The 17,473-nt window shown below is 45.9% G+C and overlaps 1 protein-coding gene across 1 annotated transcript in view; it reads left to right on the plus strand.

Moving 5' to 3' along the window:
- Positions 1 to 3,078: 3,078 nt before the first annotated feature.
- LOC114603784 (maestro heat-like repeat family member 5) overlaps positions 3,079 to 17,473 on the plus strand; it is a 50,266-nt gene continuing 35,871 nt past the window's right edge. Inside the window, exons 1-4 of the mRNA XM_077933644.1 lie at positions 3,079 to 3,343; positions 12,134 to 12,294; positions 13,490 to 13,644; positions 15,252 to 15,380. Of these exons, the coding sequence (XP_077789770.1) occupies positions 15,366 to 15,380 (15 nt within the window). The 5' untranslated portion in view covers positions 3,079 to 3,343; positions 12,134 to 12,294; positions 13,490 to 13,644; positions 15,252 to 15,365. The remainder of the gene's footprint in view (positions 3,344 to 12,133; positions 12,295 to 13,489; positions 13,645 to 15,251; positions 15,381 to 17,473) is intronic.

Genomic DNA, 17,473 nt, shown 5'->3' on the forward strand with positions numbered 1-17,473 from the left:
CGCAGTTCACTCGACTGATATAGTTTGCCCTGACTTTGAAACCTGGGTTCCTGATTTACGTCGGAACAGAGGCAGATGGGTCTTCGCAGCGTGACAGCTGGAAGGAGACGATCCAGCTGGGGCTAGCCAGCTGGCCTTGTAACCCTCTGCATGCCGACAATTACAACTAACTTAAAGGAATGCTATTTCTCTTTATTCTTTCTGAAGCACTTTCCAAAGAATCATATGATGTGGGTGAGGGTCATCCAGTCCAATCTGCTACAAGGCAGGAATTTGAAGATGTCCCTTACGGGGATCAACATCACAACCTTTGTGTCCACAGCACACCTAGCTGTTGCACTCTTAAATGGCACTCTGAAGGCTATTTAGGTATGGCTGAGGGATCTACACTTCTCCTGCAGCTGCAAGTTAAGTTATGCCATGAAGCACACCTTGCCATCCCCTTTTGCTGACTGAGAGCAGAGGAAGTGCTGCTTACAGCCTCTCCAAGAGCATTTTGATAGTCAGGAGCAGGCCTGAAGTTCTCAGGGTGATTGCACATATGCTAACAACGTTTATACCTCCAGGCAAAGGAAAAACCATGAGCCTACTTTGAAGGCTCATAAATGTAGAAAGTGCTTTTCTTTAGAGCACCTCTCTTAACATTGCAAGCTGCTGCAAGTATCCAAAACTGGTATGAAGTTGCTGGTTTGTAAATATTAATTATTCCTACTTTATTGATCTGAATTACTCAAATGGCTTTTAGTGCTGACCACTACAGCAGGGGCTGATCCCCATTTATTCTTGTGGTGTTCAATTCAGAGTATCTGTTAAAAAAATCAAACAGAAAGCAATAGAGGGCTGCCATTAGGGGGAGGGAGCAAACTGGGTCTTATAGACCCAAACTGGATTTTTGGATGCTCCATTAGACAAATCAGCCAGCTCACTGCCTATCTAATTCACTGGGCAATCAAGTATTTGCTTGCAAATTAATTATCTTTTTAAATTTATGCCTTTTCCAAAACATTTATCTTAAGATGTAACATGCAAGTGTACCACTTTTGGATAAATCAATAGGTGAAAGAATTGGTGCCTTGAGTAATTACCTGGTTAAAGCAATGGTTCATCTGAAGAAATTAAGTTTTCAATACATTGCTTTGTCACCTTTAGATAGCCTAACAAGAACAGAAAAAGGGAGACAAACCACACCAACATGGGTGAAGCCAGGAGGTGCTGCCCTACCCGAATCAAATAAATAAAAATACTTTACTGTATTTTTACTGTACTGTACTGTGATGGTTAGGGGGGATGAGACCAAGCCCCACTTGGATGGGTGTGATAGATCGGGAGTGGGGTTGTTTAAAAATGTTCTTAAGTGTTATATGTTAATTTGTATTTCTATTTTTTCCCCTTTTACCTTCATGCCTGCAGCTGACTTTTCTTCAACCTCTTCTTCTCCCTTCATCAGACGAAGCTTCCTCCTCCTCCTCCTCCTCCTCCTCTTCATAGCAGGAATTCAGCAGAGCCCATACAGACCTAAGAAATATCAGTAGGGTCGATTATTTTCACAAGAAGGGAAAGAGGGGGTCCATGTAAAAGCAGGCATATAATATGTCAAGCACAGATTGCAGTGGAAGAAATAATAAAGTGGGAAAGGAGCCTCCCTTCCCTATGAGCCATCATACGACTAACTGGAAGAAATGTGTTTTCCCCCATTTATTCTTTCTGAAGCACTTTCCCAAGAATCATATAATGCTGCATATAGCTGGAAGGGACCCCAAGGGTCTTCCACTCCAACCAGCTGCAAGGCAGGAATATGCAGGAGTCCCTTACGCAAATGAACCACAAGGTGATTTTATTTAATAATAAGTGAAGGAATTGGGATCTTGAGGAATTACCTGGTTACAAAAACACTGCTTAAAGCAGTGGCTCATCTGAACAATACATTGTTTCAGATACAGTTTTCAATACATTAAAGGCGGCCTGAGGGGGAAAGCAATGAAGATCTGGAGTTGCTGTAGCCAAGGGGAACTTCCCAGCCCCAATTCAAATAAATAAAAATATTAAGCTGTTAAGGTTTAGGCGGGAAAAAGCCATGTCCCACTTGAGTGGGTGTGATTTATTAAAATAATAATAATGTAACATTTAATCATCATAATAATTTATTACTACTTCCCAGCCACCAACAGAATATTTAAAAAAACAATAAAACATAATATACTACAAACTTCCCTAACCCTTTTATAATAACAATTATACTAATAATAACAATTTAAAAATTAATGATAATCATAATTTATTATCCTTCCCCAGCCACTCTGCTCCCAGCAGAATATTAAAAACGCGACAAAACATAATAATTACAAACTTCCCTAAGCCTTTTCTAATAATAATAATAATAATAATAATAATAATAATAATAATTTAAAAAATCAATGATGATCATTATATCCTACCCACTGTGGGTGGCTCCCAACAGAATACAGTATCAAAAACACGACAAAACTTACCAGCTTTCTTCACGTAAAGGGCGTGGGAAACGCTGAGGAGAAACAGCTGAAGAGAAAACGCTGAGGAGAAAAAGCGCCAAATGGCTGGCCCCGCCCACAACCCGACCTGTGATTGGCCAAAAGGCCGACCTATTGCTGCCGAGATTTTGATTGTTGCTGCGGCTGCTGGGCGCGCGCATCGAGCGAGGGGGGCCATGACTGGAAAGAAGGAAACGGACCGGAGGGGGGAAGAAAGGGCAGAAGACGCGCCACCGCCGCCATTTTGGTTGAGGGCAGTGGGACCTAGCCTGGCTGTTGGGTGCCGCTGGTCTCCCTCGTGAGGTGGGCGCCTCGTTGGGGGTCCCTGCGGAGAAGGAAGGCCGGAGGGGCCCCCCAAATCCCCTCAGGGAGGAGTCCCAACAGTGCCTGAGGGGCCTGGTTTCTCCTTTTTATTATTATTATTATTATGTTATATTATTATATTAATATTGTTATTATTATATTATATATATTACATAATTATATCATATTATATATATAATATTTTATAACCTTATAATTAAGGTTTCTCATTATTATTAATATTATTATTATTAATGATGATGATAATCCTCATTATTAGCATTCTCCTTATTCTCCTCCTCCTCGCAACGTGTCCCTGAGCGCTGCTTCCAAGCTCCCTCAGGAGCAGCCCAGGTAGACTGCCTCTGGCCCAGGAGGCTCCACCAGAGCAGAAGAGGCACCTGGGAGGCCAGCGTAGCCCCACGAGGTGGGCTCCTAACCCCCCAGGTGTCTTTTGGGGTGCAGGGGCCAAAGTCCTGCTTTCTACCTTTGCCCCCTCAGCCTTTGGCCCGCCTCGCCCTGCCAGCGCGCAGGTAAGTTGGGGGCGAAGTTCTGCTGGGCGCTGCTGGGAGGATGGCGCGCCTGTGGGTGCTGTGGGGTGCCCTGCTGGGCTGGGGTGAGCCGGGGGGGGGGGGGAGGGAGACAGGGGCTGCGAATCCCGTCCCTCTCTCTCTTCCCTCTCTCAGTTCCCAAAGTCCTGGGAATTATACCTCTGAGCAGCGGGTTGGACTAGATGACCCTTGAGACCCTTCCCTCTCTCCCATTGAGGTTTGTCAGGAGACCTCCAAAAACAGTGGGTTTTCGTTGGAAGGGGACAACACCTGCTTCTGGTGCTCATGAGCAACAGTGACTGGGAGTCAGTTGCAATCAAGGTGTACTTCCTGCATTGCAGAGGGTGGGCTGGACGACCCTTGAGGGATCTCTGAAGCCTACAATTCTCTGGAATCTGTCAAACTGTCAAAGTGTTTAGCTTTGGTGTAGGTGTCAAATGAAGGCCTTTCTGTGGCAAATAGCCTGGATTGGCATAGATTTTTCTCCTCCTTTGGCAGGGTGCATGGGAGATGGCATGAAGTGGTGGGGAGGACACAGCCAGCTTAAGACATTTGGTACCTGAGGTGAACCCCAGGATGGAGCCCCTCCCGCCAGCGTAGTGAATTGCAGATGGTGGCATGAAATAAATTTTGAAGGGGTTTTATTTAATACCAAGAATCCATTGTTATGAATACATTCATAGAACTTCCTTCCTCCTTGAAGGAGAAAATAATCTTGACAGCAGAATTCCTAAATGCTTTTAATAGGTTTTTTTTGTTTCAAATGCTGCAGTGACTTTAGGTTCCGGATTAAGCCTCTTAAAAGAAGAAACTATGAGAATGACGTATTTCTTAAAATAAATGCTGGCTGCTGAACCACTGGAGTGTTAAGTCCTTCCAAGGAATTAGGCATCAGATTGGAATAAGGCAACTGCTGGGCTTTGGACCTTATCCTGAACCCATAAATTTGGGACTTACTCCCAAGTAAGTGTGCAGGACAGGACATCAGCCATTCCATGTAACACACGCAAACACACACACACACACACCCCTCTATGCCAGGGGTCAGCAAATTTTTTCAGCAGGGGGCTGGTTCACTCTCCCTCAGACCTTGTGGGGGGCCAGACAATATTTTTGGGGGGAGAAATGAACAAATTCCTATGCCCCACAAATAGCCCAGAGATGCATTTTAAATAAAAGGGCACATTCTACTCATGTAAAAACATGCTGATTCCTGGACTGTCCGCGGGCCAGATTTAGAAGGTGATTGGGCCAGATCTGGGCCCCGGGCCTTAGTTTGCCTATGCTGACTTGCCCATTTCAGGATAGTTTCACCCAGGTTCCAAAATGTCACACTGATCTCAACAGAATTTATTTCAAGTTTGTGTGCCTTATATAATTGTTAAGTTTGCTTCAGATGATTCAATTGATTTCACTTCTGTCCTGTGTATTTGGCAAAGGTCTGGCAGTGGGCTTTTTTCACCTGTTCTTAAAGATCACAAAGACTACCAATATGGTCAGGTATCACCCACTCTCAAATCTTCCATTCTTGGGCAAGGTGATTGAGCGAGTGGTTGCTGAACAACTCCAGGCACGCCTGAAAGAAGTGGACCATTTTGATCCCTTCCAGTCAGGATTCAGGCCTCATCATGGGACTGAAACTGCCTCAGTCATACTGGTCGATGATCTCTGGCAGGCTAGGGACAAAGGTGAGAGCTGTTTCCTAGTTCTCCTGGATCTCTCAGCAGCTTTTGATACCATCGACCATAACATCCTTCAGGACCGTCTAGAGGGGCTGGGAGCTGGGGGCACTGTCATACAGTGGTTCTGCTCCTTTCTCCTGGGCCGTGTTCAGAAAGTGGTGGTGGGGAATGAGGGTTCAGACCCCTGGGCTCTCACTTGTGGGGTGCCTCAGGGTTCTGTCGTCTCCCGCATGCTTTTCAACATCTACATGCAGCCGCTGGGAGAGATCATCAGGGGGGTTGGGCTAGGTGTTCATCAGTATGCGGATGATGCCCAGCTCTACCTCTCTTTCAAATCAGAACCAGTGAAGGCAGTGAAGGTCCTGTGTGAGTGCCTGAAGGCGGTTGGAGGATGGATGGTGGCTAACAGATTGAGGTTGAATCCTGACAAGACAGAAGTACTGTTTTTGTGGGACAGGAGGCTGGCAGTGTGGAGGACTCCCTGGTCCTGAATGGAGTAACTGTGCCCCTGAAGGACCAGGTGTGCAGCCTGGGAGTCATTTTGGACTCACAGCTGTCCATAGAGGCACAGGTCAATTCTGTGTCCAGGGCAGCTGTTTATCAGGTCCATCTGGTACGCAGGCTGAGACCCTACCTGCCTGCAGACTGTCTTGCCAGAGTGCTCTAGTTATTTCTTGCTTGGATTACTGCAATGCACTTTATGTGGGGCTACCTTTGAAGGTAATCCAGAAATCGGCAGCTAAACTGGTGACTGTGAGTGGCCGCCGAGACCACTTAACACCGGTCTTGAAAGATCTACATTGGCTCCCAGTACATTTCCGAGCACAATTCAAAGTGTTGGTGCTGACCTTTAAAGCCCTAAACGGCCTCGGTCCAGTATACCTGAAGGAGCATCTCCACCCCCATTGTTCTGCCTGGACGCTGAGGTCCAGCGCCGAGGGCCTTCTGCCGGTTCCCTTGCTGCGAGAAGCCAAGTTACAGGGAACCAGGCAGAGGGCCTTCTCGGTAGTGACACCTGCCCTGTGGAACTCCCTCCCACCAGATGTCAAAGAGAAAAACAACTACCAGACATTTAGAAGACATCTGAAGGCAGCCCTGTTTAAGGAAGCTTTGTATTTTAATATTTTGTTGGAAGCCACCCAGATGGGTGGGATATAAATAATGAATTTATTATTATTATTATTATTATTATTATTATTATTATTATTCCACAAAGAGGTATTTGAAGAAGTGTGCATGCACATGAAAGCTCATACGAATAACAAACTTAGTTGATCTCTAAGGTGCTGGTGGAAGGATTTTTTTTATTTTGTTTCGACTACAGCAGACCAACATGGATACCTACCTATATCTGGAGACTACAGAGGGAGCAACCTCCGTAGGGCAAACTTCAGCACCAAATGCATCAGTAAACCCAATGCATTTGCCATTACTTACTACAATGTTCACCATATACAGACCCAATAAATTGATTCATAAAACCCCTGCTGAGGTCCTCTCACAAATTCCGCAAAAACAAATTAGAGATGAGCTTGCAGTCTCTTCAAATCTGAGTGAGTTGTGTACAGCTATTAACCAAATTAAAAACAACAAAGCCAGAGGACTGATGGGATACCTGTTGAAGTCTTCAAAGTGGGCGGAATTGGACTTGGGAGAGAGAGGAGAGAGAGCAGACATCCCCAGCAGGGATGCCAAAATTATCAATCACTTATAAAAAGGTGACAGAACGGATTCTGGAAACTATCGAGGCATCTCTTTATTGGCTGCGGCTGGCAAAGTTCTTGCAAGTATCTTAGCAAACCGTCACTTAAAAATATCTGAGGTGACTCTTCCTGAATCCCAAAATGGTTTTAGACCCTCTAGGGGGACAGTGGACATGATTTTCACTGCTCAACAGCTTTAATAAAAACCAACCCCAGTATATGGAGTTTATTGACCTGACTAAGGCTTTCGACACTGTAAATCGTAATTCCCTGTGGACTGTCCTTCTGAAAATTGCCTGCCCAGATAAATTTGTGAACATCATTTGGCTCCTCCATGATAATATGACAGCAACAATCACAGATAACTGGCTCTCAAAGTGAACCATTCACAGTGGGATCAGGTATTAAACTGTGTTGCATTATCGCCACAACTCTATTCATTATTTTCATTGCCATGATCCTACACTTTTCCAAAGGGAAACTCCCCTCCAGAGTAGAAATCACATATCAAACAGATTGAAAGCTCTTTAATCTGAGCAGGCTGAAAGCAAATAGTAAGGTAACTTCCATCATAGAGCTTCAGCATGCTGATGACAACTCAATGGTATAATGTTGGGAAATGTTGATCACTTCTCCTACCTTGGCAGTTATCTTTCCACAAGGGCCGACATTGATGCTGAAATCCAGTACGTATTACCTGATATCTGTGAGTGCAGCTTTCTCCCAATTGAAGTGCTGAGTGTTTGAGGACCGGGGTATTCGCAGGGAAACCAAAATGCTTGTTTACAAAGCTATTGTACTACCAATCAAATGCCATCTCAAACTCCTCAAAAGATTCCATCAATGGCGTCTCCGAAAATTTTTACACATCACTTGGGAAGGCAGGTGAACTAATATCAGTGTACAGTGGTACCTCGGATTACATACACTTCAGGTTACATACGCTTCAGGTTACAGACCCAGAAATATTACCTCGGGTTAAGAACTTTGCTTCAGGATAAGAACAGAAATCGTGCAGCAGCAGCAGGAGGCCCCATTAGCTAAAGTGGTGCTTCAGGTTAAGAACAGACCTCTGGAACGAATTAAGTACGTAACCAGAGGTACCACTGTACTGGAAGAAGCAAAGATCATCAGTGTCGAAGCAATGATTCTTCAACATCAACTTCGTTGAACTGGTCATGTTGTGCAGAGGCCTAATTATCGTCTTCCAAACCAACTACAGTCATACCTCAGAAGTTGAATGAAATCAGTTCCGGAAGTCTGCTTGACTTCCAAAATGTTCGGAAACCAAAGCTCCTGCAGCCAATTGGAAGCCACGGAAGTCCCGTCGGACGTTCAAGTTCCAAAGAATGTTCGCAAACTGGAACACTCACTTCCGGGTTTGCGACATTAGGGAGCCAAAACGTCCAAGGACCAAGGCATTTGACAACCAGGGTACAACTGTACTCTATTCCGAACTTTAAAATGGAAAGCGTAATGCTGGCAGTCAATAAAAGAGGGTTAAAGAGTCTCTCAAGGCAAATCTAAAAAACACCGACAACTGGGAAACACTGGCCTACGAGCACTCCAGTTGGAGAACAGCCTTTACCAAAGGTGTCATGGGCTTTGAAAACACTCGAACTCAGGTTGAAGGGGAGAAATGAGCTAAGAGAAAGGCACATTTGGCAAACCCTCACCATGATCAACTCCTGCCTGGAAACCTATGTCCCCAGTGCAGAAGGACATACAGTGTACGGATTCAGAATTGGCCTCCACAGTCACTTATGGGCTCACTGTTAAAACTGTGTTTATGGAAGACAACCTTACTTGGCTATGAGTGATCGCCAAAGAAGAAGAAGACTATAAAGACACCAGTCTCCACCATACCTCATTTCCAAAGGGAAACAGACACTGTGTAAGCACCTGGAACCCCTGGAATCCCACATCTCTCAGAGACTGGGGTGGCATGCAACTCTATATTTATCCATCTTCTCAATTCTCCCCATCAGTTACATCACAGCATATGATTTATTGGTAACAATCCTGATCCCACCTTTTGGGAAAAACAATTGTATTGATTGAAATTGTTTTTGCGTGTTATGATTCTCTTCAGAATTAATAAAAAACAGTTTCACCATGTCACTTCCAGAATATTCCCAGTCTAATGGAATTCATGTCATGATAGCAACTCCTTATCAAACCAGAAGAATCACAATATGATCTTCATTTGGCACTATTAAATTATAGAGTTACACCATTAGAACCTGGGATGGTTCACCGCAGTCTTTGGGAAGGTCAAAATTGAAAAATGAAACCAGTTTGGGAGAGAAAATTTATTAGAAATAAGACCCAGAATGGATTAGAGCAGAAGGGGCTCTGTGCTGCGACTTCTCACAACCTGCACCTATTTTAAAACATGGAGGTGCAGAGTGTTCAGGCCCTTGTTGCAGCAGGAGGAGCCCCATGCTGCTGCCCTTTCTGCCCTGGCCTCTGGGCATCTGCTATGTGCTGGCACTTCTCTCCGCAGTGGGCAGGGAACTCCAGAGCTTCCAAGCCTTCAGTGCTGGCGCTGACAGACTGGGATGAATGCAGTCCGTGATTGTGATGTCACGTATGACATAAAGTACATTGTGGTGAACTGGAGAACAGAGTTGCCCACAAACGTCTGGAAAATGTCAGCCAAGTTGAGTCAGACAAAATTCACAAAAGAACATGACTCTCTGTGGAAGGTAATTGGTGGACAGAAGTTGAGACCTTATCTTAGATGATTGTCAGATCTTTGGCCTTGTGCTTGGCAAGGCGGGGCGAGACTCATGTGTGAGGAGCAGGAGGGAGGCTGGTGCGAAGGGTGGAGGGGGCTCCATTTCCCTGGCTATGCCAAGACAAATGGTTTCAGCTCATTGGAGGCAACAGAGCACCATGTAGGAGCTCCAGACCCAAGGATGTGCCTGGCTGCATATGCCTTTTGCAGCTGGAAATGTGCAAGCCATCAAGTAATGTAGCTCACCTGTCTCTCTGGAGCTGCTGGCTCCCCACTTACCCACCTACCCACCCTAAAGCCCAGGTGTGGTTTTAACGGGTGCACATTAGCACTGGTGTTTCCGTAATTGAGTCTCCTGACTAAGAAAGCTGTATCTGTCGACTGTTTGCTGTGCAATTGTGAAGGAACAAAGACCCTGGTCAACCTATACAGGCCTGGAGCTCTCTCACATTGTCACACCAACCAGCAATTCAGCAGGGGGAGGAACTGAACCCAGCCCTTCCTCTTCCTCCTCACCTTTCTGTGAAGTGGAAAGTTTGCAAGAGTCTAACAGGCTAAAGACAATGCTATCTTCAATCCATAAAATGCAGCAACAGTTCTATGGTGCCCTAAAAGGGCTGAAGTGAGGATGGGAACAAGACTGTGGAGCAGCTCTGCCTGATCTGGCTGAGAACTCCTTTCTGCTCCACTTCAGCTGCAATTAAACAACCAAATTCAATATCTCAGGGATAGGGAACCTGTGTCGTTCCAGATGATTCGCAAGGGGATATGAGCAACCACTAATGGAGCATTCACATTTATGTATCTGTTACTTTCTCACATATGCTGTGGATTTTATGTGTGACTTCCTTGAGTAATGTTTTCTTTTGAAATATTTAAGACATTTTTTTGTTAAATTTGTGTTAAATATGTATTCTGTAGCTTGCCTCCTCTGTAATGTTTTATTTTGAAAACTTTAAGTTAATATTTTAGTTTCCTGTTAATTATGTTTCTTTGAATGTATACTTTAGATTTTACTTTCTTCAGTAATCTTTTAATCTGGATTGTTTTATTTGATGTTTTAAAGTGTTGTAAGATGTTTTGAGATTTTTTTTCTTTTCCCCCTCTAAAGTGGTAAAAATATGAAGTGAGTAAGAATAATAAGAAATAATAATTAGAGAAGCCTTGCTCAAAGCAGTCCATTGCTGCCACTTTACTCCAGTCATGTTAACTTCTGCACATAACAGCTTCTCCTCTGAGTCTGTGCAGGAGTGTGGAGAAAGGGGGTCCCTGCTGCATCCACAGCAGGATGAGGTGTTTGGTCATATTTCCGGAATAACAAACCAAACTGCCCCCCCCATGCCCCAATTGGGGACATACCTAGGGATTTATTGATTTATTTATTTTTAAGTCCAGTGGCACCTTAGAGACCAACTAAGTTTGTTCTTGGTATGAGCTTTCGTGTGCACGCACACTTCTTCAGATACCATGAAACCAACACGGCTACCTTCCTGAATCTAATACCTAGGGGTTGGTCAAGTTGGGCCCCGCCAAGGATGCAGGCCTGGGTGCATGTGTGCAAAATTGTGCCTCTCCACTTTGTTTCAGAGTGGCTAGCATCCCACCTGGCCATCTGTGCATTCCCCAGACCACTGCTCTGCTGCTTGGGGTGGGGGGCAATACAGCTCCTTACTAAAGTTGCAAGGGACAAGGAGGGTGTCGATGCAGCTCTTTGCCAAGGGCACTCGGGAGCCTAGGTACACCTCTGGCCCCAATTCACCCTACTTTCCATTAATCTGGGTCCCAAATGGATAAGTAAGGACCTTACAACCATCCTTTGGGTTGCTGCTTGATTAACAATTGATTAACAATTGAGTGGGAAATGTCGACTTTTCTGTTAACTGAAGCTGGCAGATTGCCCTGTGTGAAAAACTCACAGCATCAGGCTCTCCCAGGGGCTCAGTGAACCTGGCTCTCTTGCAGCTCTTTGCTTCCCTTTCTGGACTGATGTCAATGTTTCAGCACAAAATAATAATAATAATAATAATAATAATAATAATAATAATAATAATAATAATAATTCCAATAGCACCTTAGAGACCAACTAAGTTTGTTCTTGGTATGAGCTTTCGTGTGCATACACACTTCTTCAGATACCAATGTTTCAGCAGGTGAAGAAAAGCTGTTCCTTTGATGAGGGGGAGTCCCCAAATGTCACTGACTCCCTTATTCTTTTGGCCCTTGTAGGCCTATGTGTGCATGGTGCTATACTTTGGCTTGTACGTGTTCTGTTAAAGTTCAGAAAGTTTATGTATTTCACCTTATTCTGTTACTCTTCTACTATGGTTTTATTAGATCTTGATAGAACTTCATGCTGGTCAGCTCTGCATTTTTAGCTGTGTGGGGAGGACTGAGGAGGCTGTCTTCCTTTGTTATATTCTTTTGGAGAACACACAGTCTCTCATATTAAATATTGGATAATGAGCTCTTTATAAACTGCCATTCAAAAAAATGGTTCTCTTCTTTGTGCCCTCTGTCTAGTCTTTTTTTGAGAAGACTTGCAATAACGTTTAACATGATATTACAAGGTGATGGTGGGTTTAGGAAACATCTAAGTAATCTTTGGGAAAGGTATTTCTTCCTGCCTCAGCTCTCAGTTCTGTTCCAGGATCTGCTCCGTTTTCAAGAGAGCAAGTCCACGGAAGAATAGAGTGCGGGCTCATCCAGCGAGAGAAGAGGAGCACAGTCGGAGCAGAGACACAGCGCCTGCTGCTCTTCCCCGGCAAAAGGAGAGGGCAGAGCCACACAAGGAAGAGCTAGACGAGAATGGTGAGCTGTCAGCCTTAGGCAGAAGAAGGGGGTCGTGAAATCATTGTCCCAGTGAGGCAGCCTTTTTCACAGGGAGGGGCTCAGATGCTGTGTTTGAGCCCTCACCCCACCCCCTGGAAAAGGCTGCTTCACTTGCTGGCTGCAGAGAGCAGAGCCGAACTGCTTCTCTTTCGGTGGCAGTATTACTGCCCACAACCCACACCCACCTTTCATGTATTAGGACAGAACTTGCATATTTTTTTTTAAAAAAAACTTTTATTCAAAATTAAAACAAAACATATTATCCAGAAACATATCATCCTTATTCCCCCCCCATTTTTCCTCCCTCCCCCTCCCTCCCCCCACAGAACCCCCCCACCCCCACCCCTGACTTCCCTCAGTTCCAGTCTTTGATTTCTCTAAAAATGCTGCTTTCTGCACGTTACACAGTTGTATAAATCCTCAAACTATTTAGCTGATTATTATCAATAAAAAATTTGTGAATGTTTATTCAAAACCAGCCAAGGAGTCCAGTTTGCTTTGTTGTATCTTCAAATACTTTGTAACGGGTTCCCATCCATCTTTAAAGTCACAGTTATCCTTGTCCTGTAGCTTGTATGTCAGTTTTGCCAGTTCTGCATAGTCCATCAATTTTTCTTGCCATGATTCTTTGGTTGGGGTTTCTTCAGTCTTCCATCCTTCTGCTACCAGAACTCTTGTGGCCGATGTCGCATACATGAAAATGTTTTTCAGCTTTTTTGGCAGATCTTTCCCTACAATCCCTAATAAAAATGCTTCAGGTTTTTAAACAAATGTTAAATGGAACATTTTCTTCAATTCATTGTATATCATTTCCCAAAATTTTTTAATTACCTTACAATCCCGCCACATATGATAAAATGTCCCCTCCTTTTTCTTATACTTCCAACATATATTTGAACTAGTTTTGTACATTTTCCCTAACTGCACTGGTCTTGTGTACCAGCTGTACATCATCTTCATGTAATTCTCCTTCAATAGGGAACAATCTGTAAATTTTAGGTCAGTTTTCCATAATTTTTCCCAATCTTCCATCATAAGGTTGTGACCTACATCTTGTGCCCATTTAATCATAACTGCTTTTACCTCTTCATAGAACTTGCATAAATGTTAATAAAAAATAAATGACCCATTCAGAATGGCCTGGTCAGGGTTCACTCTTTCCTTTTTTTACCAGAATCACAGATCTGCTTCTGCAACCTGAGGAATCTCCGGGAAGGAACTGGTCCCTTCCTGGTGCAGGCCTCCATCGACAACCTGTGTGCCCTGGCAGAGACCAAGCTGGCCGGGGTCCTGCGGGCCATCTGCAAGTATCGCCAGAGCATCCACAAGGTAGGCAGGAAAACTCTGTGACTGTGAGATGCTCCCAAATGCCTCATGTGGGTGTTAAATAGCAATGGCAATAAGGCTTAGCTGCAGAAGGGAACCGAGGGTCTCCTGGATCTGGTCTGCTTGTGACCCCCAATGATTACACATCATTTATGGCATAGGGAAACCCAGCCAGATTGGTGGGGTATAAATAATAAACTTATTATTATTATAAAATGTGGTTTCTACATCCTCATAGTCAAAACACCCTTAGGTGAATCATGTTGTGTTCTGCCTCTCAAGATGCTTTTTGAACTTGGAGCCATTATCAGCCATCAGGAAGAGCACCCATCAGAAGGGCTCTTCTGCCATTGGAACCTTTCTGGATGTTCCTTAGGCACTTCCAAGCAAGCACCACCTGCCAAAGGCACCTACTGACCTTGGGAGCAGCAGGGGGCAGGGGGACCTGCAGGCCCCCCGGCTGCAGCTTGGTGTGTCCGTCTGGGCACTTCTGAAGCATTTATGTGAAGCAGAGTGGTGTCTGGGAGAGTCAGACACACAGACTGCGATGGTGAGTGTGGCCAGAAAGGAGAAAGCAGAAAGGGTGGCTCACGGGGGGACACAAGGAGGACTGCTCCGTCTTGGTGTTGGGGTGTGGGGGTGAGGCAAATTGGTGGGAGGGTGTCAGGAATGTGCCCCCCCCCCCCCCAGAGCACAGGGAAAGAGTTAGACTCAGAAATTGAACTAAGTGAACGAGGGAACAGTTCTGCAGATGAGAGCTGGCTGACAGAGTCAAGAAAGGGCAGTTCAAACCCCCCTTCCTGGGGAAGACGCAGCCAGAGCATAGCAGATAAGCAGAGGCCAGTGGGGAGGGGGCAGGCCAGCCTCTCAGCCCCCGTTCTAGGCATCTGGATAAGATCAGAAGGGCAAAAGGGGGAAAGCGGGAGTTTGACGTCCTTCCTGCTGTGGGAGGGGCGAAGATTCAGGCTGACCAACTATTGTAAATGTGAGCAGGCGAGAAGCTGTGCTCTGGATGTGGGGGGGGGGGGTTGTAAATAAACATACATAAAACTGTCGGAGAATCATTACTTCTTATCAGGGCTTGCTTGCCTGCCAGAGATCGTTACAGAGGGCAGCTGACCACCACTGACCAGAGCAGGCCCCTTTGTGGCACCTGCTTGAATGGAAGCTGGTGCAACAAAGGACCTTCCTCTGGCGCCAGCCATGTCTGCAAAGGAATCTCTTTTTTCAGCTTGGTCATCAGGTGAGTGACAGGAAAGAGGCCCCAGCCAACTGTTACAATGGCCCACAAGGGCAGGGGAGTTCAGGATCCACCCCTGTTCTGTGAGAGGAAAGCCTTGTAGTCCTCCAAGTGAGATGTGAGGGGCCTTGTGCTAACCTTAAATCTGTCTCTCCCTGCAAGCATTTCTGTGGCTTCTCACCAGCATGAATTCTTTGAGGAGTCAGGTGTGGGTTCAGAACCCCTGACAGCTTCTTTTCTCTTCTTTTTTCAGGGTGCCTTGAGTGAATCCAATGCTGGCCTTTGCTGCTTTTTGCATGCATCCACAAACCACCTTTGGCACTTGACATGAGACTTTGGGTTTCCTTTAGCATTTCCTTCTTTTTTGCAGATCTCTCCAAAGCATCGATTGCGTATTAATGAAATCCTGCAGGCTGTGATCAGGTCGGCACATAGCGTAGACTACAAACTGGCTAAAGTCATCATCAAACTAGCTGCTGAAGATATGCTGAGGACCACAGTAAGGAGCGAACTGGTGAAATAGATGCTTCCTATATCACTAAGCTGGGACGCGGGTGGCGCTGTGGGTAAAAGCCTCAGCGCCTAGGGCTTGCCGATCGAAAGGTCGGCGGTTTGAATCCCTGCGGCGGGGTGCGCTCCCGTTGCTCGGTCCCAGCGCCTGCCAACCTAGCAGTTCGAAAGCACCCTCGGGTGCAAGTAGATAAATAGGGACCGCTTACCAGCGGGAAGGTAAACGGTGTTTCCGTGTGCGGCTCTGGCTCGCCAGAGCAGCAATGTCACGCTGGTCACGTGACCCGGAAGTGTCTCCGGACAGCGCTGGCCCCCGGTCTATAGAGTGAGATGGGCGCACAACCCTAGAGTCTGTCAAGACTGGCCTGTACGGGCAGGGGTACCTTTACCTTTACCTTTATATCACTAAGCTGAAGGAGTGAGCGATGCTGGCTCTCTCCCACCACCTTTCAAGCCTTGCAATATTTTATTTATTTTTTCATTAATTTTGTATACCACCCTTCATCTGTAGATCCCAGTGCAGTTCACAACATAAAATTATAATATAAAAAGCACAAAATACATAATAAAAATAAGGATATAAGCAACCCAATAATTTCCAGTACTTGGGCATATTGCAAATACGGGAGAATTTCATTCAATCAGAGCCCTGGTGGAACAACAGGCCATCCCATTAGCCTATCCCCAGTCATAGCAGCTAAGAAAAAGGTGTGGTTGGCATCCCAGTCTTTGCTGACCGTAGCTGCTTTTCCCTAGACATCATCTGACCCTTCAGTGACAGAGATGGGTCTAGGAGCTCCCCAAACAATGCACTTGTTTCTTCAGAGGGAGAATAACTCCATCCACAACTGATGAGCTCCCCAACTCCCAGACCTTGGAGACTCTTTTCACCGAGTCTTCCATCTTACCAAGATTCTTTCTCAGTTTGTTGGCCTCATCCAGCTCACCACTGCACCCAGGCACTGGCTTAAAACAGTCACAGCCTCTTCCAAGTCAGATGCAAGACAGAAACAGAGCTGGGTGCCATCACCATACTGCTGAAACCCTGCCCCAGACCTCCCAGAGACCTTCTCAATGGCTTCATATAGATGTTAAACAGCGCTGGGGTAAAATGGTGCCCTGCAGACCCCAACAGCACAACTGCCAAGGGGCAGCATAATCCCCCAGTGTTATTCTCTGACTGGACTCATAGGTAGGAGCAGAACTGCTGGACCACAGTGCCACCAGCTCATGGAGAAGGCCCAGAGGAGGCCATGGTCAGTGGTGATGAAAGCCACAGAGCAGCAAGGTCTTCATTCTCATCCCTCTCCTGAAGACAGTTCTCTACCAGGTTGACCAAGGCAGATTCTGCCCCAAAGCAGAGCCTGAAGCCAGGCTGGAAGGGGTCAAGAGAACCCATTTCCACCAAGGGTGTCTGCAACTGGACTGCCACCACCTTCTCAACCACCTCACACCCAAAGGGGTATTTGTGGCAGGGTGGTAATTGTCAAGCACCTTGGGGTCCAGGGAGGTTCTCTTTAGGAGCAACCAGCCCCACCCCACACAAATGTTCACAGAGGAGTCTAGTGAGGAGTCCTGCACAACCCGCAGGTTCACCAGGGAGGAGCCCTGGGCACAGCCTGGCCTCTGTGTGGCCAGGAGGCAGCAGTAGCCAGAAGTGCCTTTGACCACTTTGCTCTTATACACAGACTCAGTTATCTGCCCTCTGGGTCCTGCAGTGGTCCAGATGAGATTTCTGCAATGTGCTCCACATGCATCTGCCCTCGCAGGTGCTCTGGGAATCTCAGGTGCCTTGAAATGCAGCTGCCCAAGTATTTACCACAACCAGTTAGCTGGAGCATGTTCCAGGGATCTTCCACAACCCCCCTGCCAACATGTTTCCAGGCTAAACTGAAGGAGCTGCTTCTTGTCTTTCAATGGCCTGTGATGATAATTTCTGGCAAACAACCTTTCACCATATTACCCTGACCAACAGCTTTGTCCGCACCTGTTAGAAATACAGCAGGTGGGGGGTGCCTGAGTGAAAGGTCCCTTCAGCTGCAGTGCCCCCCACTCCCCACAGAGCAGAAATGGGCAAGTGGC

This window comes from Podarcis muralis, chromosome 9 (genome assembly GCF_964188315.1).
Source record: "Podarcis muralis chromosome 9, rPodMur119.hap1.1, whole genome shotgun sequence".
NCBI lineage: Eukaryota > Metazoa > Chordata > Lepidosauria > Squamata > Lacertidae > Podarcis > Podarcis muralis.